This window comes from Balaenoptera physalus (genome assembly GCF_965194825.1).
Source record: "Balaenoptera physalus genome assembly, chromosome: 11".
NCBI lineage: Eukaryota > Metazoa > Chordata > Mammalia > Artiodactyla > Balaenopteridae > Balaenoptera > Balaenoptera physalus.
The window spans coordinates 38,312,282-38,338,020 of record NC_138896.1 but is presented as its reverse complement, the minus strand read 5'-3'; the positions used below and the strand labels follow the sequence as shown (position 1 = coordinate 38,338,020).

The window sequence follows — 25,739 nt, the reverse complement described above, 5'->3', positions numbered from 1 at the left end:
TGTGAAGAAATGCATATACCTTCTTGATGTTCTTTCTCTTTCTCCAGCTGGAAGCAGAGATCCTGATGCCCTAGGGCATGGTGGAGCCACAGGATGGAAAGGGCCTGAGTCCCTGAATTATCACATGGAGATCAGCTACTTGCCAACCAGAACACCTCAATTGTATTCATATGTGAGTCAGAAATAAACTTCTATTGGGTTGTCACTGTAATTTGAGAGTTTATTTATTACAATGGCTAGAGTCATCCTAACACACACTCCCACTTTTCTTCCTAAGTCCAGCACTGAGCTGCTCGCATGTACCCAAAAGGAGACATCGGTAATCATTCCTCACAGCAGGTGCAGGGTTGTTAAGAACCACTGAGGGTGAGGAGAGGGAGGCATAATCTCCCTTTAGCTCTGAACTTCGGGCCACCAGCATTTGGGGATTGGGTTTGCAGCTGTTGCATTCCACAGTGGCTCTGGTGGCATCTTGACTATGTGTGACACTCAGTGCCATCCTAGGGGAGCAAAGATAAGGACAAGCAGCTGATAGGAGGGGGAGCAGAGAGGGCTGCCCCCGACTCTGCCCTGACTCTCTGCCTGTGTCATCTCAGCCAAAGCCAGCACCTCTTGGGGCCTCCATTCCACCATCTGTAACATGGGTCTAAAGCACCCATCCAGGATGGAGAGGGAGGGAGGGGGGTGGGGATGGTGAGGAGTCAGATAATGGATCTGAAATCCTGAAATGACTTTCTAAGACTCCACACTGCTATGCAATCAGAGGATCCAAACCCAAGACCCTCAGAACTTTGATGGGGCTTTTTCTTGGGAGGGGCTTAAAAATAATTTGTTAGGAAAGAAAAAAGTGAAAGAATGCATAATTCCTACTTTTTGGGAATCATTCAGAAGGCTGTTCTGAGCTAAAGATCCTGGGAGAGGGATGTCTTGGGCGCTTTGAAGGCTGGCTCAGAGGACTGAACTCAGTGTCTGTGGGCAGTTCCTCTTGTCACCAAATGTCTACCCACAGGTGTCCAGTAACCAAATGTCTACCCACAGGTCTCCAGTATATCTGAAATTCCACCATTAGTGCTTCATTCCTTTGGATTCCTTTTTATTCTTCCACAAAAATGCAAGCAATGATAATCCCAAACATGTGTGCAGTGCTTTAGACTTTTCCCAGTAATCCTGAAAGACACAGACAGGTCCAAACACCAACTGCAGGTGCTTCACCAATCATTTTTCTTCTGACAGGAAGATTGTGGGGGCAATTCTACTACTAGGTGTATGTCCAAGAGAAACTCTTGCATGTGTGACCCAAAGACATGGATAAGAATAATTAGGACTTCCCTGGCAGTCCAGTGGTTAAGACTTCGCCTTCCAATGCAGGGGGTGTGGGTTCGATCCCTGGTTGGGGAGCTGGGATCCCACATGCCTTGTGGCCAAAAAACCAAAACATAAAACAGAAGCAGTGTAGTAACAAATTCAATAAATACTTTAAAAAAAAAATGGTCCAAAAGCAGAGACTAACACACCATTGTAAAGCAATTATACTCCAATAAAGATGTTAAAAAAAAAATGGTCCACATCAAAAAATCTTAAAAAAAAATAATTATAGCAGCCCTATGCATAATAACAGAAAACTGGAAATAACCAAAGTGCCCATTTACAGGAGAAGGGAATCACTGGATGTTAAATAACAGTGAAAATGATTGAGCCCTGTTTTAATTATGTACTGCTGCATAACAGGCCATGTTAAAACATAGTGGTCGGACTTCCCTGGCGGTCCAGTGGTTAAGACTTCGCCTTCCAGTGCAGGGGGTGCGGGTTCGATCCCTGGTCGGGGAGCTGGGATCCCACATGTCTTGCGGCCAAAAAACCAAAAAACGTAAAACAGAAGCAATATTGTAACAAAATTCAATAAAGACTTAAAAAAAAAAACCATAGTGGCAACCACGATCATTTATTTGCTCACAATTCTACAGTTTAGGCAGAGGCTCATTGGGGATGGCTTGTCTCTACTCCATGTGGCTTCAACTGGGGAAGATTAACTGAGGGTGAAAGGTCAACTTTTAAAATGGTCCTACTCATGTGGTTGGCATGTTGATGCTGGCGGTCAGCTAGGAGATCACCTGGAGCTATATTGTGTGTGGGGGAGTAGTCTTGGTTATCTTGCATGTGGCCTCCACATGACTTCTCTCAGCATGGTGGTCTCAGAGTAATCAAACTGCTCACGTGGTGCCTCAAGTTCCTCAAGAATGCAAAAGCAGAAGTTGCTAGACCTTCTTAAGGCTTAGGCCTAGAACAGGCACAGAATTACCCATTCTATTGGCTAAAAGGGTCGTAAGCCAGACAGATTCAAGGGGAGGCAACATCAAAAGAGTGCAAATACCCAGAGCTGTACTTCATTGGGTGCCACAGACTTGCACAAACCACAATCACCCGTAGCCATATGGATAAATCTTAGGTAGGCTATGCTGCAGGAATAAATAAGCTTCACATTTCACTGACTTCATATAACAAAAGATTATTTCTTTCTCACATACATGTCTTACACAAGTCGGTGGGGTGCTTGGCTCCACACAGCCACTCAGGAACTTAGGCTGAGGGAGGATCTGCCATAGTGAGGTGGCACCATCTGGGACATGAGACCTCACTTTTGCCACAGCCAGGGAGGACAGAAAGGCTGGAGAATTTCACTTGACCTCAGCTCTAAGGAGGAAAATGTCACTTATGTTCACATTTCATTGGCTAGAACCAGTCACGTTACCCAGTCTAAAGTACAGGAGGGGCTGGGAAATGTAGGAGAGCACACAGAAAAATGGAAGAGCATTACTGTCTTGGTCACATGTGATAAAACTATTGAAAACAAAGGAAAGTTCAACATAAAATAGTGTACACTGCAAGATAGTGTTTATTTTGGGGTAGGGGAGGAAGGGTCAGCATAGGAGAGGAAATCATAGGAAGGTGTCAATGATTTGTAATGTTCTAATTCTTGGGTTGAGCAGTGAGTGTTAATTATATTATTTTTTAATGAATAAATGAGTAAATAGATGAATGAATAAATAAAAGAGAGGGCTGAGAAGCAGTGGCACTGAAGCCTAACCTCAGAGTGCAGGCCAAAAATGGCTCTTCCATAAATATTCACTGAGATTAGGCTGAGGCTGCTAGGCCTTGAAGGTACAAAGATGAATAAAATATGGGCTCATCCTCTCTAGGTTCCCATCTCAGAGGATGCAGTAGGCACATGAACCAGGCAAGCCAGTAAAGCACAGTGGAGTATATTGCTTACCAGGGGCTCTGGGAGCCAGAAGAAGCCCGGAGAAAGCCTTGCCTCAAGGGGTCATATATGTCAGGTTATGAAGGATCAGTAGGAGTTCAATGGGTGGAGAAAGGAGTGGAGGTGGGGCATATTGGTCAGGAACACTCATTCCAAGAAGAGGGAACAATATGTGCAAAGGCACAGAGAGCCCTTCACTCCTCAGGTGGCCTGTGTTCACAACATTCCCTCACCACCCTCTAGTACCTAAATGATATGATCAACGCATTCACACTGTGCTGTGCCACCCAGAACCCTCTGCAGGATTCAGGCACTCATTTGACCCACTGATTTCTATGTGCCAGTCACTATGCTAAGCATTTTGCCTATATGATCTTATTTTATGAAGAACAGAACTTAATACTATAGAAATGAATTTCTAATGGTGAAATTTCAGGCTTAGACAAGGTGAAATTGCTAGCTCAGGGAAGCTGGAAGTGTTTGGCACAAATTCTGTCACAAATTCCTCTACCTCACTGTATGGTCAATCCTGATCTTTGTACTGGCTGGGTAAAACCCCCAGAAGGTCGGGGGGTGGAGTTGGGGGAGCTCCCAATCTCATTCTTCCTTTTAAAAAAAGCAAGTGGGACTTCTGCTCAATAATATAATAATGTCTCTGTTCTGCCTCTTCTCTGGGGGTCTCACTTCTTGGGATCCTGTGTGGAGGTGAATTCCAATGAAAGCTGACTGCCCCTGTTAGGGACTCCCCAGGCCTTTTCTGAGAAAACAGTGACATTGTTCCCAGCACTTCCCCCTGCTTCCTGGGCAGCTCCTGTGGCCACCATTGAGCCTTCCTCACATCCTCCTTCTTCAGGGTAGGGCTTCTACCTTTCCTTTCCGTCATCACGTCCCTCCTGGATGGGGGCTGACCTGGATCCTCTGCTCTCTCAGGCTGAGTCTCCCTACATCCCTAAGCTGCCTGCTTCCTTGGGAGCAGGCCCGGGCAGCAGGCTGTGGTCCTGACTAGCATTCAGGCCCTCAGGAACATGTCCTAACATGTTGAGCCCTGGCATAGAAGAAGCTGGTGGCTGTTTTGTCCTTGGGGCTGCCTGCTGTCAGAGAAGAGGGGGGTGGTAGGAGACAGGAGACCCCCAGAGACCCTAGGGAGACCGTGGTCTGAGTTCCTCTGAACAGAATATGTGATTTGCAGCAGATTCCTTGGGACTGGCCTGGGATCGTGTGTGTGTGTGTGTGTGTGTGTTTTGGGAGTTAGATCTTGTGTGTGGCTTCTAACAACCTGCTTCTTTGCTTCTTCAGGGCAGAAGTCCTCCTTTAAGAGCATACCTGGCTACACATTCAAGTGTATGGTTGGAAACTTTTTTTTTAAGTGCTGAACAGTACTAGACACTCAGTAGGCGCTTAATAAATATTTGTTGAATTCTGTTGTGGTGGTGGTGGTGAGCTAGAAGTTATAAAAAAAAAAATTCACTTCCCAACAAAAACAACAAAAAGAATTATTTCATTGTGAAGCTCAGGACCACAAAACTTTAAATAATTCAATACAAGCCTTCATTAAATTTTTTTCCCAAAGTAAACAGACAGACAATGTCAAGTCTATTTGAAATGTCTGAAGGCCAAGGGGATTCGAGGCAGTAGGAGGATATGCCCATCTTCTGCTGGACATTTGACAACCCAGCCTTTGGGTGGTGTGGGTACGGGTGTGTTGGAGGTGGGGAGGGTGGAACTGGGGGAGGAGGGGGCTGGTCCTGGGGTCTTGGCCTTTTTGAGGCCCTTCTGAAGTCCTGGCCTGATTCCAAAATTAGGTAGGCAAGGGGGTCTGGTAATGTACCCTCCCACCCCTACCCAGGCTCCTGTCCCAGCAGTAGAGGAGAAGGAGGCCTGTCTTCCCTGAGGTCAGCTGCATTAGAGGAAATAGACTGGGCATGTCTGGGCAGAGATTTCCAGACACTGAACAGCCCTAGATGTCAGTAATTGTAGCTGTTCCAAGCCTGGATTCTATTTCTTAGATTTCTGTTCAGATTAACACTCTGTTCTCTGCAATTTTTTAAAAGGAGAAACTGCAAACGTTTTAGGTGAAGGAAGGAAGCAATGGTGGGGTGCAAGTGGGGCTAGGGGTGTGGAGCAGCGGGGCACCTCACTTGCTTTTGTATCTGTCAGAAGCACCGGTGGACGTTTCCAGAATTGTCTTTCATCAGTATACTGCCTCAGTATACTGCCTCGAAATGAGGGGTGCAGGGCATTTCCCTCATTCTAGAGCCACTGAAACAGAGAAGGCAACAAGCAGAGAGCTCTGGATGAGAGGCAAAAGGCCTATGTTCCAACCATCGCCATTTATTTGCTGTGTTATGAGTCAGGCCACTGAACTCTGAGCCTCGGTTTCCCAGCAGCGTATGTGGGCTGTGTGGGGACTACCCAGGAGCTAACTCACCCACCAAATCTTTATCCCCTTCCTAGCCATCAAATCTGCTTCAATCACAGAGCTTTCTTCTGCTGAGGTGAGAGGGAGGTGGGGGTAGGGAGTGAGGAGGAGAGGGTGGGAAAGTTAGTTCAGCTTCCCATTTCCCCTGGAGACCAGGTTGGCCCTTTCTTAGCAGTGTGCCCAGTTCTCTCTTCCCTGGAGCATTTGACAAATAACTTCTCATCCCTTTAGTTCTGTGGGCCTCGGTTTCCTTATCGGTGAAATAAAGGGAATTGAATCCTTTCTGGCCTCCAAGAATGCTTCGTTGGGGTCTCTGGGTGCCTCAGGTAATGGGCAGAGGTGGCGTAGTGAGGGATCCATGGGAATAGAGGTGGTGTAGTGGGGCTTTTCTGGGAATTGCAAAGTGAGGTTTTTTGTTTTTTTTAAAAAAATTATTTAAGCATTTTTATTTATTAATGACACTCCTCATGGTCTATTCAGTTGCTTTGGGTAAACCCTTGCCCAGAGTCAGTTGGTGGTGGGCCAGAGAGGGGGCTCCTCGGTCCTGTCCTAACAATGTCGACCCCTCCGGGGGGGCGGCAACTCACTCCCCACCTGAAAAAAACAGATTTGGGGCTCAGTTCGTGGGGAAATGTGTCATGTGTACAAACCCAGGCGCGGGTAGTGGGGAGGAGGGAAGCGCCCTCCTGCAGCACGCGAGGTTGGCCGCAGAGGTTTCCAGAGCGCTGTTGCGAGCGCAGGGGAGCGGCAGTTGTCCCCCCCGAGGCCGGTCCCCGGCGCGCCGTGGGCGGAGCGGCCGGTCCCGCCTCCAGCCCTTTTATAAGGGGAGCGCAGGCGGCGCCAGCTTAGGTGTGAGCAGCTGCCCGAGTCGGTAGCTGGGCGACCAGGAGTTGGGCAACCAGGAGCTGGGCGCGGATCCACTGAGACAGCGAGACCCTCAGAGGAGGTGAGGGAGCCAGGGCAGGCAAGAGCGAATCCCGGGCTGCGGCTCTGAGCTGAGCCGAGCGTGTCCGCGTGTGTGTCCGCGCACCTCCGTGGGTGTATGTCCGCAGCGGCGTGTGTGTACTGTGTTCACAGGTGAATGGCGTGCGTGGGTCCGTGCTTGGGGCTCGGTTTTGCGCACACCGTAGTCTATATGTGCGCGTGGGACAGGGGCCGGGATGTGTCGGAGATTCCGGGAGGGGAGAGGGAGCACTAATACCAGAGATCTCCGCCACGCTCCCTCCGCTTGAAGCTCAGCTGGGGCGAGGGACGGCGTGGACCGGGCGGAGGGTGAGCCCGGGGTCCCAGGCTTGGTGCGCTCGCGGCGTGGGGATGAAGCCCTGTCCGCGGAGGGGTCCGGGAGGGGTGGGGAAAGCCGAGCCGAGCAGGTTCATCTGGGATCCACTCCCGGGAGGCTCTCGGATCCAATCGGTGCCATCCCGGCCCAGAACCGAGGTCTGGGTCCCCAACGCTGCCGTGTCCGCCAATAGGCTGGGCGCTGAGGTCAGCGCGGGCTGTGTCTCCGGCCTTTGGGAACGTGTCGGGACACGTCCCTTAAGGGCTAGCGAGGAGGTGACTCACGGTGACAAGAAGACCCCAGGGAACGGGGCCGGTGAGGTCAGAACCCCGCCAGTGCTGGGAGACGGCGGTTCCCCCAGAAGTCCCCTTCCCTGCCTCTCCACGGTCTCTGTCCCCCCGTCAGCACAGTGACCTATTTGGCTGGCACAGAGTGTTCCCAGGAAAGCCGGGACACCGGGAGGTCCAGGACCGGGTGTCCGGTCCCCGCCCCGCGGCGCGCCCTCGAGGACCCGGAGCCGCGGCCCGGCGCTGAGTGGGCTTGCGCCAGCCAGTCAGTTAGGGAAGCGCAGAAACTGGACCTACCTCTCTCCCACCGCTGCCGGGAGAACCCCGGCCCAGCCTGCCCTTGGGTCGGACGGACGGATTCAGGGGCGGGGGCCGAGCCCTGCTCTGCGGGGCGGCGGGGCACACAGTCCCCGCCAAGGGAGGAAGGGGGTGAGGGGTCGTGTCTTTGAGGGATGGGGCTTCGGGGTGCGACGCCGCTCCGGACCTCCGTCGCCTGCATTCGGGGGCTCCGGGCGCCCCCAACCTAGTCCAGAATTCCCTCTCCGAGGGCGACACGGCTGAGCAGGAGGGCGAGTCGCCCTTCGGGCGCCGCCGCCCAGCGCGGACCACGGTGCGTCCGCCTTGTCTGCCTTGTCAGGGGCCCCCGGGGGACACGCGCCTTCCCCGTGGGGACAAGAATCTTGGAACTGGTTTGGTAATTTAGGGCGCCCAGGCAGCTCCCTCCTTCCTTCCCTTCCTCCACGTTGCGTTTCGGAGAGGACTTAAGAGCGGTTTTGTTTTCGTTGCTCCCGTCTATTTTTATTTTCCAGGGATCTGACTCATCCCCTGCTTTGGGCGTGGAGATAAGGTGGAGGGACCAGATCTCGGCGCGCCTGTGCTTGCGGTGTGTGTGTGTGTGCGCGCGCGCGTGTGTCACAAGAGGCGGCGCGAGAGCGCGCGGTTTCCCAACAGTGGCGGGGGTTTTGGAAGCCTAGCTGGCTCAGCGTGACGTGTTCGCGGCTCCCGATCCCCCTCCCGCTCCCCCTCCCCACCCGGGGGTGACGTGCAGCCGGAGTGGAAGCGAAGTTTTGGCGGGCTGGGAGCTCTGTGCAGGAAACTGACTCATCACAACTCCCTGCCGCTGTCCCAGGCTCTGCCCACGCACCTCCCACCCCGCGCGTGATTTCCTGTAGGCCAGCGCCCCCTTTTGGCCCCAGCGCTAATAGCAAACACGCCTTCCCGCGGAAGGAGGCTTCACCCGCCTTTGCTTCCCGCCGCTATTCCAGTGCTGATCTGAGGTCGCTCCCCCGCCTCTTAAAAGGAGTACCCTATTGGTTCAGCAGTGTTTATTGAGAGCTTACCATTTATTTGGGTATGAAAATATGGTTGAAGTCTAAGGCACGAAGGCCAACAAAGGAAGCTATTCTCAGTTACTTGTTTGTAAAACAAGGGTTTGTGTTTGTTTTCTCTGAGGTGGGAGTTATAATAATGGGCATGAGAGCAGATTTTGGTGGGGAGCCTATGAGAGCCGAAAGGGAAGGGGTGGCAGAAGTAGAGATGGTCCCTGCCTGGATTCTGATCCCATCTTCAGCTCCTAGAAACTAGGGAATATCCAGCTCCCTGATAAAGCCCTAGGTGGGCTTCTCCATGTACCAATGAAGCACTGAGATCCATAGTGTCTATGCAGGACATTCTGTGTGTCCCCTCTTGGCTGGCACCCCAAGCATGTCCATCTGGAGAACTGTCAAACACTTGAATTTAATTGGTCTGGGGAAGGAGGGGCCTGTCAGTCTACATTTTGAAAAAGCTCAAGTGCCTCTGATGGGTCTCTCTGGTTAAGAAACCTCAAAATTAGTGAGGGAGTAGGGTTCAACACCAGAGCACAGAACCCAGGGCATTCAGGCCTGGGTTCAAATCCTGGCTGTGCCACTTGTGAGCTGTGTGACCTTGGGAAAGTTACTTAACTTCTCTGAGCCTTGGTTACCTCTTCGGTAAAAGAGCTAATGTACCCACTTTTTCAGAAAATTAATATTTGTAAACTTCTTAGAACAGGCCTTGGCACATAAAATATATAAATAAATCTCAATCTTGCCCTGAAGAGAGTGAGCAAAGGTTATTTGTGGGCTTTGCCCACTGCACTATGTAACCCCTCTCTATGTGGCAGTGGCCCTTGATCCTTTTAACTGTGTGGTTTTGGGGCAAGTCTCATAACTCCTGCCCTTTTAACTTGATCTGAGGTCACCTAGTGCCTCCCCTCCCCTATCAGCTGAGACGTCGTGTTGTGAGCTCCACTCACTGTGAGAGGTGGAGTGGGGAGGGGTAGGTGTGGTGTGGGTTCAGGGCTTCCTGTCCCAGAAGGTCACTCAGCAGAGCTTTCACCCTCAGAGCCTGCAAAGCAGGACTTGTCCCCGGAAAACCCAGTCCCTGTCAAGGTTGTGCAGGAGCTCATCCTGGAGTCAGGCCAGAGCAGGGCAGGTAGGTGCCAGCACTCCCTCATGGGCAAACTCATCCTTAGTTTTCCCTCTCCTGAAGTGGGAGGAGAGGAACCAGGTAGACCGGTGCCTTTAATTTTCTTTGCCTGAAAAATGGGTTCCTTGGATGCAGGCAAAATGGGGCAGGGGCTTCCAGGTTGTCTAGACTTCAGGTCACCTGATGTGCCTGGCAGGATGTGGCTCAGCCTGGGAGAAGTCATCTCCCTGCCCTGCCCTGCCTCGCTCCTCCTCACCCCCAGGCTGCCTGCATGATGACATCCTTGGGAAAGGCCCTCAGCGCACAACACCTGTCAGCTGCTGTCTGAAGGAGGCAGTGGCCCAGGTGGAGTGATGGGGAGGAGCTCAGGCAGAACTAAAGGCAGAGAGAAATAATAATATTTTCCAAGTGCTTCTATATACTAGGTACTGCTCTAAGTACGTTATCTACATTAACTCAGTTAATCCTCACATATGTCCTCTGAGACATTCACTATTGCTGTCTCCATTTTATAGATGAGGAAAATAGAGCCCAGAGAAGTTAAGCCACTTGTCCAGGTTCACCCAGCAGAGCCTGGATTCCAACCCAGGTGGCCTGGTTCCGGAGCCCTCACTTTTAACCACCAAGATACAGCCTCCCCACTCTGTTCCATCTACCTTGCCTGGAGGGACCCACTGATCAACTGCTTGAGCATGCTTCTACAGCCCTGCTCTTTAGACTTGCATGTAGTCCCATTTTACAGATGAGGAAATTGAGGCCTAGAGACATTAAGTGACTTTTTAAAAGTTGAGATAGTAAGTGGCAGAGCTAGGACTAGAACCCAGGTGTTTTTTACCTTGAAGTCCAGGGTAGTTTTAAGTAGCTGAGCAGGATTACTCCACATGAGCATCTAGATGGAGCGTTTCAGGAGGCTCGAGGAGCTGTCCATTTACTTGGGAATTGACCTCCTGGCCAGGTCTGGGGTTAGGAAACTGCTGGACTCTGGCCATTCACACATGCTTGGGGCATTCACACCCATGAGGGACACCTCAGGGGGGAAAACAAATTGATTTTACCTGATAATACCTGGTGGTAAACAGGACCCTGATCCCTGCTATTGCAATAAACCTGCCTTTGTTGACATACATAAACTTGCCCTTCAGCTGCCCACTTCCCCAGTGACCTTGGGGTGCCAGGCTGGCTGAGCTCTGCTCCAGCCCTGTGTGTGTTGCTGGGGGGTTGGGAGAGCCTGTGGGAGGGAAGTGGGGGAAAATCAGCCGGAAGGGACCAGAGTGATCCTCTCACCTCACGTTCTAGTAAGAAGACCTTGCCTGAGGTTACAGAGTGAAGCACGGCCGGGTAAGGGAGGGTCCGATTTCTCCGGTGACCAGGGTCTTACTTGTGTTCCAGCTGCAGGCACCATGTCAGAGCCATGCAGGGATGCCCGTCAGATCCCGCGCAGCAGCAAGGCGTGCCGCCGCCTCTTTGGCCCGGTGGACAGCGAGCAGCTGCGCCAGGACTGCGACGCCCTGATGGCCAGTTGCGTGCAGGAGGCCCGAGAGCGATGGAACTTCGACTTTGTCACCGAGACACCACTGGAGGGTGACTTCGCCTGGGAGCGCATGAGGGGCCTTGGCCTGCCCAAGCTCTACCTGCCTGCAGGGCCCCGGGGGACCCGGGACGACCTGGGAGGGGGCAAGTGGCCGAGCACCTCATCTGCCCTGCTGCAGGGGACATCTCAGGAGGACCACGTGGACCTGTCGCTGTCCTGCACCCTCGTGCCTCGCTCCCCTGAGCGGCCTGAGGGGTCCCCGGGAGGGCCGGGCACCTCCCAGGGACGAAAACGGCGACAGACCAGCATGACAGGTGAGGACAAGTGCAGAGAAGGATACTGCAAGGGATCAAGACTCCCAGAATTCATGGTGCAAGGGCTGAACTATCTGGCCCAGCTTCCTCATACCTCAGAGGGGGAAACAGGCCCAGAGAGGGGAAGTGACCTGCCTGAGGTCACACAGCTAGCCTGCTGCCAAGACCAACCAGCTAACATTTATTTGGAACGTTGATTATATGCCAGGCCCTTTGCTAAGTTTCTAGATTTCTTTCAGTCCTTATAGCAATCCTATACCATAAGACATTCTTGCCATCCTTCTGTAGGCAAAGAAACAAGGCTCAGAGAGGTAGAATGATTTGCCTAAGGTCCCACAATGAATTTGCAGTGGAGAGAAAGCTAATGAGAATTTCCTGGCTGTCCTATTCAAACTTAACTCCCCTTCCCCATCACACATACACACCTCCAACCCCCCTTCCCTGCCTATTTTTCTCTTTTTGGCACTTTTTAAACTATCAACAGCTACTTCCTTATCTTAATATTGTCCATCTCCCCAACTAGGATATTATCTCCACAAGAAAGGAATCCGTATCTCTGTTGTTCATTGCTGAATCCTCAGCACCTAGGATGGTGTCTGACACATAGCAGGTGCTTGAGGAAAACTGAATGAATGATGCTTACATTTGAATACTAAGTATGCCAGGCCTTCGACCAAAGTCTTTTTATTTTTTTTAATTTTTACTTTAAAATTTTATTATTATTACTGTTTTTTTTTTGCTGCACCATGCACGGCTTGCAGGATCTTAGTTCACTGACCAGGGATTGGACCTGGGACCATGGAAGTGAAAGCATGGAGTCCTAACCACTGGACCGCCAGGGAATTCCCCATCAACCAAAGTCTTTTAGAGAGCATTTCATTTAATCCTCAGAGCACCATACCAGTGTTATCCTCATTTTATAGGTGAGGAAACTGAGGTTTGGAGAGATGCAGCCAAGAATCCCACAGCTAATTTGCAGCTGGGTCGGAACTAACAATAATGATAATGATGATAATAATAATAGCTAACTTTATATGGCCCAGGCATCGTGCAGAACACTTTTCATGGATTATCTAATGGAATCCCCAGAGCAGTGCTATCCGACAGAACTCTGTAAAGATGCAAATGTCCAGTGCCGCTGGCCACATATGGCCGCCAAGTACTTGACATCTGGCTAGTGTGACCGAGGAATTGAATTTTTCATTTTGTTTAATGTTAGTTAATTTAAATAACCACATAGGATTAGTGGCTACTGTATAGGGCAGCTTGGCTTAAAGCCGGCCCATGGGCGTAGGTCCTATTATTAATCACATCTGTGATGCGTGGTGGGATGCTCTGGAAATGCTCCTCTGGGAGATGGGCCAGAAGTTGCCAGAGTTCTTCCCTGTACTTGGCAGTGTGTCCCTCTGGCCCTGGGGAGGGGTTCTGGCCCCTCTGCAGTTTGCGTTGGATGGGTGGTTCTGCTGTGCCCTCTTCCTCCTGGCCTGGCTGACTTCTGTTCTCTCTCCTCAGATTTCTATCACTCTAAACGCCGGCTGATCAGCTCCAAGAGGAAGCCCTAACCCAGCCGCTGGAAGCTAGGTCCTCCTGGAAACAAGGGGGCCACTGCAGGCCTCTTCTACATCTTTTGCCTGATTCCTTCAGTTTGTGTGTCTTAATTATTATTTGTGTTTTAATTTAAACTCCTCCTCATGTATATACCCTGCTTGCCCCCTCCCTCCCCATACCCCCAGCCTCTGGCATTAGAATTATTTAAAAAAAAATTAGATAGCAGAAAAATAGGCTTATTAGAGTGCTAGGTATTTTTATTATGTGAACTATTATTTAAGCCCTCCTCATCCTTTGCTGTCCATTTCCTCTCTCCCTGAGGTACGGTGAGGCTGGCACAACCCTCACCCGCTGGCTGGTACTCTCTGGGGGTACCTGGCCCCTCCCCTCACCGTCTGATGGGTGTTACAAAATTCTGCCCCTTTCCCGCATTCTCAGACCTGAATTCCTTGTAATTTGAGAAGTAAACAGATAGCACTTTGAAGGGGACCCAACAGAGTGGGGGGCATCATCGAAACTTTGAGGTCCCCTCACTCCCCTCTAAGGTTGGGCAGGGAGACCTTGAAGTGGGCACAGCCTGGAACAAGGCTGGGGATTTGATACCCTCGTGGCCCTTGATAAGCCCCTCGGTCCCGTGAAGGCGTGGGGAAGGTCGGGTCCCGTAGCAGACCACCCCACCTCCCCTCCACCCGCAGGGGAGCCGGCCTCAGTGTTTGGCTTCACCTTCCCCTGCACTTTTCTAGGAGCCCCAGAGGCCCCTCTTTCCCAGCTGGGCTCTCAGTCCCTCTCTGCTCCTCTCCCTTCCTCCATGTCCTTTCCCTTTTGTACCTTCTCAGCCCTGGGTGGCAGCTCCGGGGTGCCTGTCCCCCCAACTCAGTGGACTGGAAGGGGAAGGGGCATGCTAGAAGTAGGGTTCCCCAGTTCTACCTCAGGCAGCTCAAGCAGTGACCACCCCCTCCTCTTAGCTCTTGGGGTGGTGGTCCTGGATGGTCAGACAGGCCTCCTTGAATGGGGACCTCTCTATGTGAGGGGTATGTGGGTGAGGAGCAGGAGGGAGATTGTGACGCCAGCCCCTGGAACTCATCCAAGGACGTTTTCCATTTGCCCCACCCCTCCCCCATTTCATTGCACTTTGAATAGCAACTGAACAAGGAGTTAGGTGTTTTATGATGGCGGGAGTAGAGGCTATGGATAGGGCACACTAAGTGGGTGGATATGGGCCCGGGGAGCTGTGAGTTGTTGTCTTTCCTGGCACTGAACCACTTGGTGGCTCTGACCCCAGACACCTTCCAGCTTCTGTAACATCCTGGCCTGGACTGTTTTCTCCTGGCTCCCATATGTCCTGGTTCTTCTGTCTCCACCTAGACTGTAAACCTCTCAAGGGCAGGGAATAAGTCCTGTACTGCCCTGTGTCCTTCAAAGCCCTTCCCACAGTGCTGGGTATACAATAGGTGCTCAATAAATATTTCTGGTGACTTCACTTGTAATATTACTGTTGTCGTCAATACACCTTGTTATTTATAAGAACAAGTAGGTGGAGGTTTTTTGGATTGTTTTTATAATTAAAAAAATTAAGCACTTAAATTTTAAAAATGCAGAAAGCTTAGCAAATAGAAAGACCAAGACTATAAAACAAAAAGCAGACAACAATAACAAAACAAAATAATAAATCATCACACCTCTGCAGATTGCCACTGTCAATATTTTGGTTTCTTGTGTGTGTGGTTTTTTTAGTAAAGAATATATTGTTACTCATCAGGGAAATGCAAATTAAAACCACAATAAGATACACACCTACCAGAATGACTAAGATGAAAAAGACTGACAATGCCAAATGTTGGCAAGGATATGGAGCAACTGGAACTCTTATACCTTCTGATGGAAGTATAAACTATTTTAACTACTTTGGAAAACTCTTTGGCAATATCTCCTAAAGATGCCTCCCCTCATGCCTGCCCCATGACCAGGAATTCTATTCTTAGGTTTGTTCTCAAGAGAAATGAGTACACATTTCTGCCAAAAGACATGTTCATAGCAGCATTATTCATAACAGAGCCAAACCAGAAACAACCTAAATGTCCATAACATAAGAAAAGATACATAAATTGTGGTATCTGTATATAGTGGAATACTATATGACATTAAAAAGAACAAAGTATTCCTACATGCATCTTCTGATTACCTATTCATAGTTAACAACCCTAAGACTTAGTAGCTTAAAGCAATAATGATCTATTTGCTCTGGATTGTGCAATTTGGCCAAGAACTACTTTTCAAATGCTGAATAATTCTCTGCTGTGCAGGGCGTGGCTTTGCTCCAGAATCCTGGGGGTCTGAGATGAGGCTCTGCCTCTGGGGCTTTTGGAGACTTCACACTGTTTACTTATCACCCATGGATATTTCTAGTATCGTGGGATATGCTGGGTCATACATCCCAAGTGCTTGCCCCATATCAAGGACCAATTGCAGAGCCTCTTTTGCTCTGGACTCCACTTAAACAAGTCATCCAATATATGGGCTGGAGCAGTATTTAGTATTCTGCCTCCAAAATCCTTATTGGCCACCAGCGCTATGCCTCTTTTTAGTGGTAGGATGTCCACAGTATAATAACTTGTCCTTTACCATAGAGGGAATGTCCCAGCATGCCCCAACTCATTTGACCATTTAAAACTTAACTAACGGGGCTTCCCTGGTGGCGCAGTGGTTAAGAATCTGTCTGCCAATGCAAGGGACACAGGCTCGAGCCCTGGCCCGGGAAGATCCCATATGCCGTGGAGCAACTAAGCCTGTGTGCCACAACTACTGAGCCTGCGTTCAAGAGCCCGCATGCCACAACTACTGAGCCCACGTGCCACAACGACTGAAGCCTGCGTGCCTAGAGTCTGCACTCTGCAACAAGAGAAGCCACCGCGATGAGAAGCCCGCGCACGGCAACAAAGAGTAGCCCCCACTCACCGCAACTAGAGAAAGCTCGCGCACAGCAACGAAGACCCAACACAGCCAAAAATAAAAACAAACAGATAAATAAATTTATTTTAAAAAAATACTTAACTAATGTGATAGGTTTCTGAATTTTTGTGGGGAACGTGGTCATGACCCACTTTTTTTTTTTTTGTCTGTGTTGGGCTTTGTCTTCGTTGCTGCGTGTGGGCTTTCTCTAGCTGTGGTGAGCGGGAGCTACTCTTTGTTGCGGTGCATGGGCGTCTCATCGTGGTGGCTTCTCTTGTTGCAGAGCACGGGCTCTAGGCGTGCAGACTTCAGTAGTTGTGGTGCACAGGCTTCAGTAGTTGTGGCTCGCGGGCTCTAGAGCGCAGGGTTAGTAGTTGTGGCACATGGGCTTAGTTGCTCCGCGGCATGTGGGATCTTCCCGGACCAGGGCTCGAACCTGTGTCCCCTGCGTTAGCAGGCGGATTCTTAACCACTACGCCACCAGGGAAGTCCTCATGACACACTTTTGATCCGCTTTTCTGATATGGATTGGAAAGAATGCATTGGCCATATTATTAGCTTCTTACAGTCAGAGGCCGTGGAGACTATTCTAGTAAAGATACCATATCTGATATAATGGCTGCAATTAAGGCTGCCTCATGGATAATCATCAATCACCATGTCACATTTGGTTTCTGTAAGAGCAAGATGGGGGGTAGATTGGGAAACACTCTGTGTCCTTTAAGTTTTTGAAGGTAGGACTAACCTTTGTAATTCCACCAGGGATGTGGTATTGCTTCTGATTTACTATCTTGACCAGGGGGATAATTTAAGAGACTTCTTTTTTTTTTTTTTTTTAAAGACAAATACTGTATGATTCCACTTATATGAGGTAATTTGTTATACTGTGATTTTTTTTTTAAAGATGTATGTATTTCTAATTATTATTTATTTATTTATTTGTTTGTTTGGCTGTGTTGGGTCTTTGTTTTTGTGCGAGGGCTTCCTCTAGTTGCGGCAAGCGGGGGCCACTCTTCATCGCGGTGCGCGGGCCTCTCACTATCGTGGCCTCTCTCTTGTTGCGGAGCATGGGCTCCAGACGCGCAGGCTCAGTAGTTGTGGCTCACGGGCCCAGTTGCTCCGCGGCATGTGGGATCCTCCCAGACCAGGGCCCGAACCCGTGTCCCCTGCATTAGCAGGCAGACTCTCAACCACTGCGCCACCAGGGAAGCCCCAATTTAAGAGACTTCTACTCAGTCCTTTCCCTAATGGCTCTTATTCCACAGATTAGGGAACCAATGTGAGGGTTCTGTTAGCTGCTAAGTACATCCACACCAATTTGCATTCAGGGGCTAGGAAATAGCCACAGACTCATTGGACCCATCGGACTCCGAGAGGGAGCCGTGCTGCATGGCTTGTGGGACCTTAGTTCCCTGACCAGGAATTGAACCTGGGCCCTCGGCAGTGAGAGCACAGAGCCCTAACCACTGGACTGCCAGGGAATTCCCCAGGATGTTTAATCTTGAATCAAGAGAGAGGCTTCAATAAACACTCTCTTTAGGCACCTTGTATTCCTCATCTCCCCCAGCCCCAGTCCCATACCCCTGGGATCTCCTCCTGTGTTTCCCTGTTCCTACCAATACATACCAGCCAGACCTGTAGCTTTTTGCTAAGTTGCTTCCTCCAGTAACAGGGACTGTACTTTCCTGCTTGGGCAATGCTGAGACCTGACCCAATTATTGGTCTAAGAGAAGTGGCTGGCAAACCCCTACTCTGTGGACCAGCTGACCATTTTGGTATAAAGTTTTACTTCAATATAGACACACCCATTTGCTTGTTGCCTATGGCTGTTTTTGCACTTTAAGTAGTACAAAAGCAGAAATGAGTAGTTGCGACAGAGACCCCTTGGCCCACAAACCTAAAATATTTACTCTCTTGTCCTTAAGGTGTTTTGCTGACTCTTGTCTAGAGGCAGAGAGGGGAGGTGGGGTGAATCTTCATGTGACGGGAGAGTGTGGTCCTCTAGAGAGGGAGGGGGCATTCTGCAGGCCTGGAGGGCTCAGGGGAAGCTGGGAGTATAAGGTTCATCCACACAAACATCTCCATTCCAGGACTAAGCACCCCACTCTTTCTTTGCCAGCTGTGGCTGTGCATTCGGTCTCTCTTGTAGCTCCACCACCTTTATACCAGATCCTGGGGCTGATTATCAGCACAGACTGCTCTTGGGCCACGGGAGATGAGGGCCATTCAGAATGCTCTGATGGGGGTCTCCTGTCCCACACAGCCTGCCCTGAGTTGAGTCTGTGATTCTCCTTCTTCAAGACTTCTAGGGCAGTCAACAGAAGCCAGCCAACCCTGCAATCCTCATAATTACCATGGCCCCATATCTTTGTGTACCTCTCCCCGGTCCGCCTCCCACAGCTGGGTCTCTGTCACCATGAGGCTGCAGCCTATGTGGGGTTGGGGGTTATCACCGCCCCACTCACTGCTGACATCGGGCCTCCATTGTCATCTCACTGGTGAGGGATCCATTTTCAGAAGCCCACCTGCCATTTCTGCTACCAGCTTTCTTGGACTTTTTTCCCTCAAAAGCAACCTGAGACAAGGACGTGTGTGTAGGTGGTTTACTTGGGAGGTGGTCCTGGAAGCACAAGCGGGAGAGCGGAGAGTGTGGGAAAGGAAAGGAGAAAGCCGATGGAGGTGTTGGTGAGCAAGTTCTGCTGTGTGCACCTGGGAGGTCTGAGGAGACCGTGTGGAATGCGCCCTAGGATTGTCCCTGGGAGTACTGACCTGGGTATCTCTGGGGTACTTAACCACTGACGCCAGCCATGGCTGACTGAGGGCAGCCTCCAGGGGCAAGTTCAGGTTGCTCCTTGGGTGGATCTAGTTCCTGTGATGCCAGAGAAAACCAGAAGGATGCAAGCATTTGAGGTGAGAAGCTATATCCCTGCCAGGAACTATTAACCAAAACTATTGACCAAGACATGGGCCTGGGGATGCAGGTGGGGCATCAGCAGTGGCTGCTGTAACTACGCTTCAGCCAGCCTAGTGCCCAGGTGAGCAAGCTGGCAAAAATCACTGCAGCTTTACCCCCTCCCACCCAGCCTACAGAAACACGAGCACCATGAGGGTTGGTCTTTGCCTCTTGTATTCACTGCTGTATCCCAGCACCTAGAAAGTTCCCAGCACATCATAGGTGCTCAATAAATATTTGTTGAATGATTCACTGCGGCTTGAATTTCCGTCTTGACCTGAGCATTCGTCTCCCAAGCTCCACCCCAGCCCCAATCCTCAACCCTACCCCCCACCCTCATCCCAGCTCTCACGTCACTGCCCCTCATCACTCGACAACTGGTCTGGCGTGTGAACAAGGCCACCTGCGAATTGCTAGGGTGGAGAAGTTGGAGGTTCTCTCAGTCTCCTTTTAACAATCACAAAAGTAACAACAGCTGACATTGATTATCATCTGCCTAACACCATTCCAAATGCATTATACGGTTTAGAGCACTGAATCCTTACAATACACAACCAAGGTGGGCACAATTATGGCTTCTGTTTTACAGATAAGAAATTGAGGCAACAAACCTTTACGTCACTTGCCTGAGGTCACACCCTTACGAAGTGGCGGGGCACCAGGATATTCAGGCCGATGACCCAGGTCATATTGCCTGCTCAATAACCCAGAAAGGGGAAGTGCCTCACCCAGGGCCACTGCTGCCGTGACAGCTCTTCAGAGGAGGCTTTAGGGCACCTGTCTCCTTCTGCGTCCCTCCTCAGTCTTTGATGTAACTTAGGTTTTCTCAGTCTTAGGTAAAGCATGCTATGTAAATGCAACTTCGAAACTGGTTCCCTGGCCTTGCTTTCCCCTGAGATCACCACCCCGCCTAAGCTGGCTCTAAAGATAGTTTGGAGCCAGCAGCTGGAGGCAGGGGGACCCAGGTCTCCCAGTTTGAGCCCCAGATCTCACCACTGCACCCCAGAACAGAGAGTATCTTGCTTCAAGGTTTACTATATTGTGCAGTGAATTCGAATATCTTTAGGGAATTGAAAATTAGTGAGCGTGAAACTTTCCCATTCACAAAACGGTCTCACTATCTTTGATCCTTGTTCATTCATTCGGTTTTTGTAAAATTTAGTTTCTGAGCTCAGTCCAGGGACACTGTATTATAAAATTAGTTCTACTGTTTCCAAAAAGGCCTGGATCTAACTTTTTTCCTGGCACCAGGCTATGTCCTCCTGTCAGCTGGCTCATGGGCAGGTTTTTCCTCTGCCCGGTGTGGAGGGCGAGGCCAGCCTGAGCTCTCACCACCTACAGACTCAACTCTGTGACACTCCGGTTCCATCAGAGAGGGCTGTGACCTCCCCCGGCCATCTCTGTGCCCCTTTATTTCCATCGTTGGGAGGTGGGGTGGTGGGGGGTAGGGGAAAGTGAACTGGGGATTTCTTGAGATGCTGGGGACTTGGTCTTAAAAATCCAAACTCACTCTATTCTCAGAGAAGTGGAGAGTCCCTCGCTGGAGATAAAAAGGTCCGGGATTTGTCGCAATTGCCCAAATGCAGAAGCAAACACTGCTGGCCCTCCTTCCGGAATATACCCAGAGTCCAGTCGCATCTCACCGTCACCTCACGGCTGCCCTCCTGGTCCGAGCCATCACTTGTCCGGATTATTGTAACAGCCTCCCCTTCTTTCTGCCTGGTCTCCTGCTTCTTTCTGACTTTGCCTAATACAGTTTATTCTCCACAATGAAAGCAGCCACAAGGATCCTTTTCAAACTTACACAGGATCATGTCATCCTCCAAATGGCTTCCATCTCACTTATAACAAAAATTCATGTCCTTACATGGCCTACAGGTCACACTGTCTGTCATCTCTGGCCTCATTTTACTCTACCCTCCACTACCTGCTCCAGCCATACTGGTCTCCTCACTGCTCCTCATGTACACAAAGAGAGCTCTTGCCTCAGGGCCTTTGCACTCACTGTTTCCTCTCTCTGAACATTCTTCTTCCAAAACTTTTTTTTTTTCTTTTTGGCCACGCGGCTTGCGGGATCTTAGTTCTCCCGACCAGATATTGAACCCGGGCCCCCTGCAGTGGAAGCGTGGAGTCCTAACCACCAGACGGCCAGGGAATTCTCCCAAAACTTCTTCCTCACATACTCTATTCCAATATCACCTCCTGAGACAAGCTTCCTCTCACCACCACTCCCCTATCTGAAATATACCATCCACCGTTCTATCCCTTCACTCTGCTTTACTTTTCTTCATAACACTTATTGCTACCAGACATTATATTACATATGGTTTTTTTCCTATTTTTTTCACTTTTGTATCCTCAGTGCTGGCTCATATTAGACACTCAATAAAAATTTGTTGAATAAAAAAAATCAGTGTTTTATTTAGCTCAATAAAGCCACGGAAACTCTGAGTATCAATTGCTCAGTGGTAAGAAGGGGGTGAAAAGGATTGTTGGTTGTGAGAATATCTATTTATTTAGGAATTCAATTTATTAATTTTGAAATCTTTTTATTTTGAAATTGTTTCAGACATACACAAAAGTTGCAAAAATAGTAAGTAAAATCATTTCCATAGACCCTTCACCAACAGTCCCTAAATGTTAACATTTTACCACATCTCCTTCATCATTCTCTCTTGAAGGAGAGAATGTACAAATGTACAAAAATTATTCTTAAAATAATGTACAAATTATTCTTAAATTTATTTTATTTTATTTTTTATAGTTGTATTAAATTCATTTTTGAATGGGTAATGTCTAACGATGGTACAAAATAAACAGTGAAATATAAATCTCCCTCCTTGTCCATTCCCATACTTGTCCCTCACTGCTACCAGTTTCTTGTCTATTCTGTCAAAAATATCCCATGCATTTACAAACATATATGACGGCATGTGCATTTATATGGCATAAATTTCATCCACAAACACTTTTTTCTTCATGCAAAACTATACTCAACAATATCTTTTAGAGGGTGTGGAGAAAATGGAACCCTCTTGCACTGTTGGTGGGAATGTAAATTGGTACAGCCACTATGGAAAACAGTATGGAGGTTCCTTAAAAAACTAAAAATAGAACTACCATATGACCCAGCAATCCCACTACTGGACGTATACCCTGAGAAAACCATAATTCAAAAAGAAACATGTACCACCATGTTCATTGCAGCACTATTTACAATAGCCAGGTCATGGAAGCAACCTAAATGTCCATCGACAGATGAATGGATAAAGAAGATGTGGTACATATATACCATGGAATAAAACGTCATAAAAAGGAATGAAATTGGGTCATTTGTAGAGACGTGGATGGACCTAGAGTCTGTCATACAGAGTGAAGTAAATCAGAAAGGGAAAAACAAATATCGTATATTAAGGCATATATGTGGAATCTAGAAAAATGATACAGATGAACCTAACTGCAGGGCAGGAATGGAGACACAGACATAGAGAATGGACTTGTGGTCATGGGGGGGAGGGGGAAGGGGGTGAGATGAATTGGGAGATTGGGATTGACATATATACACTACCATGTGTAAAATAGATAGCTAGTGGGAACCTGCTGTATAGCACAGGGAGCTCAGCTCAGTGCTCTGTGGTGACCTAGATGGGTAGGATGGGGGTGGGGAGGGAGGTCCAAGAGGGAGGGGATATATGTACACATATAGATGTTTCACTTCTTTGTATAGAAGAAACTAACACAACATTGTAAAGCAACTATACCCCAATTTAAAAAAAAAACACAATATCTTTTGAAGGTCATTCCATATCAGTCTACCCGGATCTTTCTCATTTTCCATCATATACATGTATCAGAACTTATTTAACTAGTTTCCTGTTGGTGGAAATTTAGGTTGTTTCCAATCCTCTGCTACGACAGACAATGTTGTAATGAATATCCTTTTATATCGTCATTTTGTACATCACCCATAGGACAAATGACTAGAACTGAAATTGCTGAGTAAAAAGCTTTTTGCATTTTAAATGTTGACAGATATTATCACATTACTTTTCATGAAAGGTGTACCAGTTTATGTTCTTACAAACGATCTGTGAAAATGTTTTTCTACATCCTTTACAACATGGCATGTTATTTTTTTGTTTGTTTGTTTTGTTTTGTTTTACCAACTGGATAACTTACAATGCTATTTCGTAGTTTTATTTTTTATTTATTTTATTATGAGTGAAGGTAAACATTTTTTCATGTGTCTAAAAGCCATATTTTTTCCCATGAGTTATCTATTCATATATGATAACAATTTCTCTAATGCATTATTGGTTTTACATTGATCTGTAAGAACTCATGATATAAAAAGGAAATTAGCTTACTTTCTGTGCTATGTGCATATTTTTTCATAGTTTGTTTGCCTTTTTGTCAATGGTAATTTTTTTTTTGTTTTTACCATTCATTTGTTTTATTTTTTTCTTTAAAAATTTCTATCTGGTGGATTGCCTCAGTCTTTTCTTTTACGGCTTCTTATGCTTTTTGATATGCCTGGAAAGGCCTTAAATGTTCCAAGATTATTTTTTAAATTATCCAATAATTTCTTTTGGCATTTGTTCAAACATACACAAAAGTAGAGAGAAGAATAGAAGGAGCCAGAGTTACTCTCATCAACTTCAACAGCAGTCAGAATAGGGCAGGGCCAGTCTCATTTCACCTATGTCCCACACATTCCCCCATCCCTCGACTATTTTGAAGCAAACTGCAAACAACATATAATTGTATGATTTTTTTAAATGCTGAAACTTTTGATCTGGAATTATTTTAGAGTTAGAGCTCCAACTTTGTTTTCTGCAGATACCTAGCCCATTCTTCCCACAGTTTACTGAATAAACCATTGTTTCTCCACTGATTTGTGTTTTTTTTAAAGTTTATTTTTTTAACATATTTATTTATTTGTTTGTTTGTTTATATTTATTTTGGCTTCACTGGGTCTCAGCGGCAGTGCGCAGGATCTTTGTTGTGGCATGCGGGATCTTTAGTTGTGGTATGCGAACTCTTAGTCACTGCATGCATGCAGGATCTAGTTCCCCAATCAGGGATTGAACCCGGGCCCCCTGCATTGGGAGCACGGAGTCTCACCCACTGGACCACCAGGGAAGTCCCTCTCCACTGATTTGAAATGCCACCTTTATCATACAATAAATTCCCATATATAGTGAGTCTGTTCCTTTCTATTCTTATTTATTTATTTGTGGCTGCATTGGGTCTTCATTGTTGCTCGCGGGCTTTCCATAGTTGCAGTGAGTGGCGGCTACTCTTTGTTGTGGTGCGCAGGCTTCTCATTGCGGTGGCTTCTCTTGTTGCGGAGCACAGGCTCTAGGCTCGCGGGCTTCAGTAGTTGTGGCACGTGGACTCAGTAGTTGTGCTCACGGGCTCTAGAGCACAGAATCAGTAGGTGTGGTGCATGGGCTTAGTTGCTCTGTGGCATGTGAGATCTTCCCAGACCAGGGCTTGAACCCGTGTCCCCTGAATTGGCAGGCGGATTCTTAACCACTGCGCCACCAGGGAAGTCCCCCTTTCTATTCTTTATTTTGTCCCATCAGTTCATCCATTTATATTTATGCTCCAGTACCATGCAGTTCTGATGGATGTAGCTCTACAATATATTTTGGTGTTAGGTTAGACATTCCCTAGAAGATGCTTTGGGTGTGGGCCTCCGCTGGATTTTGAAGACGTGGTCTGAGAGTGAGGATCTGAGGTAAGGCATGGCGTATACACTCAGCTTTAGCCATAACTGCGCCCTTCAACACTTTGGCTGGGATAAGGTGAGGCAGGCATCATTCTGGCAACCAGAGACTTGGGTCCAAGTTCTGGCTTTGCCACTGAGAACTGGATGACCTTACCCTGAAGAGCTTCTGTGGCCTCCCCACCAGCTCCAGCTTTCTCCAGTTCCAAGATTGTAAGGCTAGGGCTCCTCGGGAGTACCAGGCAAGATGGTGAAAGTGTAACCAGTGGTCACTTCAACAGGAAGTCCCATAGATTAACACAGGAGATTGGCTCCCCGGGGAACGGAAAGAGTGATTAAGCAAGAGGCAAGACTGTTAACAGTTCCAGAGCTCGTGGGCTCCTGGGGGCAGTGGTTGCCTCATTACCGGGTCCAGGAGGCACAGGGCTGCATGCACGATTGGGAGCATCTGAGAGGTGGGAGCTACCCTGGAGTTGCAATGCTTCTTTTCCTTGGTGGGGTGAGGATGGGGGAGGGAGCTGTGGTCCCCACCCGGCTCCTGGGACGAGGTGCAAAGGGCTAAGCCCTTTTTTCATGAATTTGGAGCTCTCTGCATCTAGCGGAAGGCACTTGGGCAGGAGACTTGGATAGATTACCTACCCTTAAATGGCCATGTGACCCTGGGCAAGTCACCTGGCTTCTCAGAGCCTCGGTTTCTCTATCAGGTTAGTGGGGGGAAGGGAGAGGATAAATATACTAGGAGGTCTCTCAGACCCACTGACATGGACAATTTGGGTTCTGTGACTATCGCTATTACTTGTAGTTATTGAAGTAGTTGGAGTGAAGCGCAGACCCAGTTCCTCGGCCCTTTGGAGAGAGAATGATGGAACTGGGAGAGGCCCTAAGGCAATCGCAGATGCTGTGATTCTGTCCCTGTCCCCCACAGCATCCTCCTTATAAGCCTCTCCACTTCCTGAGGGAAAGCCTGTGGTGCCTGCTTGCTGAACCGAATCCTACAGTGGGGAGCTGATTTCTGGGATGC

The 25,739-nt window shown here is 48.6% G+C and overlaps 2 protein-coding genes across 3 annotated transcripts in view; both read left to right on the top strand.

Annotated features, from left to right (window-relative positions):
- Positions 1-6,450: 6,450 nt before the first annotated feature.
- CDKN1A (cyclin dependent kinase inhibitor 1A) lies at positions 6,451-14,565 on the top strand. 2 transcript variants are annotated; one of them, XM_082411759.1, is made up of 3 exons: positions 6,451-6,624; positions 11,082-11,537; positions 13,050-14,565. In XM_082411759.1, the coding sequence occupies exons 2-3, from the start codon at positions 11,093-11,095 to the stop codon at positions 13,097-13,099; spliced, it is 495 nt and encodes a 164-aa protein (XP_082267885.1). In that variant the 5' UTR covers positions 6,451-6,624; positions 11,082-11,092; the 3' UTR covers positions 13,100-14,565. The 2 variants fall into 2 exon arrangements, with proteins under 2 accessions (XP_082267885.1, XP_082267886.1); XM_082411760.1 differs by having other exon boundaries at positions 6,531-6,755.
- Positions 14,566-17,254: 2,689 nt separating this feature from the next.
- RAB44 (RAB44, member RAS oncogene family) overlaps positions 17,255-25,739 on the top strand; it is a 41,916-nt gene continuing 33,431 nt past the window's right edge. Inside the window, exon 1 of the mRNA XM_082412697.1 lies at positions 17,255-25,173. Coding sequence (XP_082268823.1) covers positions 25,149-25,173 — 25 coding nt within the window. The 5' untranslated portion in view covers positions 17,255-25,148. The remainder of the gene's footprint in view (positions 25,174-25,739) is intronic.

Coding starts and splice junctions, on each gene's coding strand:
- CDKN1A (XM_082411759.1), top strand. CDS start 11,093: ATGTCAGAGCCATGCAGGGATGCCCGTCAGATCCCGCGCAGCAGCAAG. Junction 11,538..13,049: donor GCGACAGACCAGCATGACAG/GTGAGGACAAGT, acceptor CTCTCTCCTCAG/ATTTCTATCACTCTAAACGC.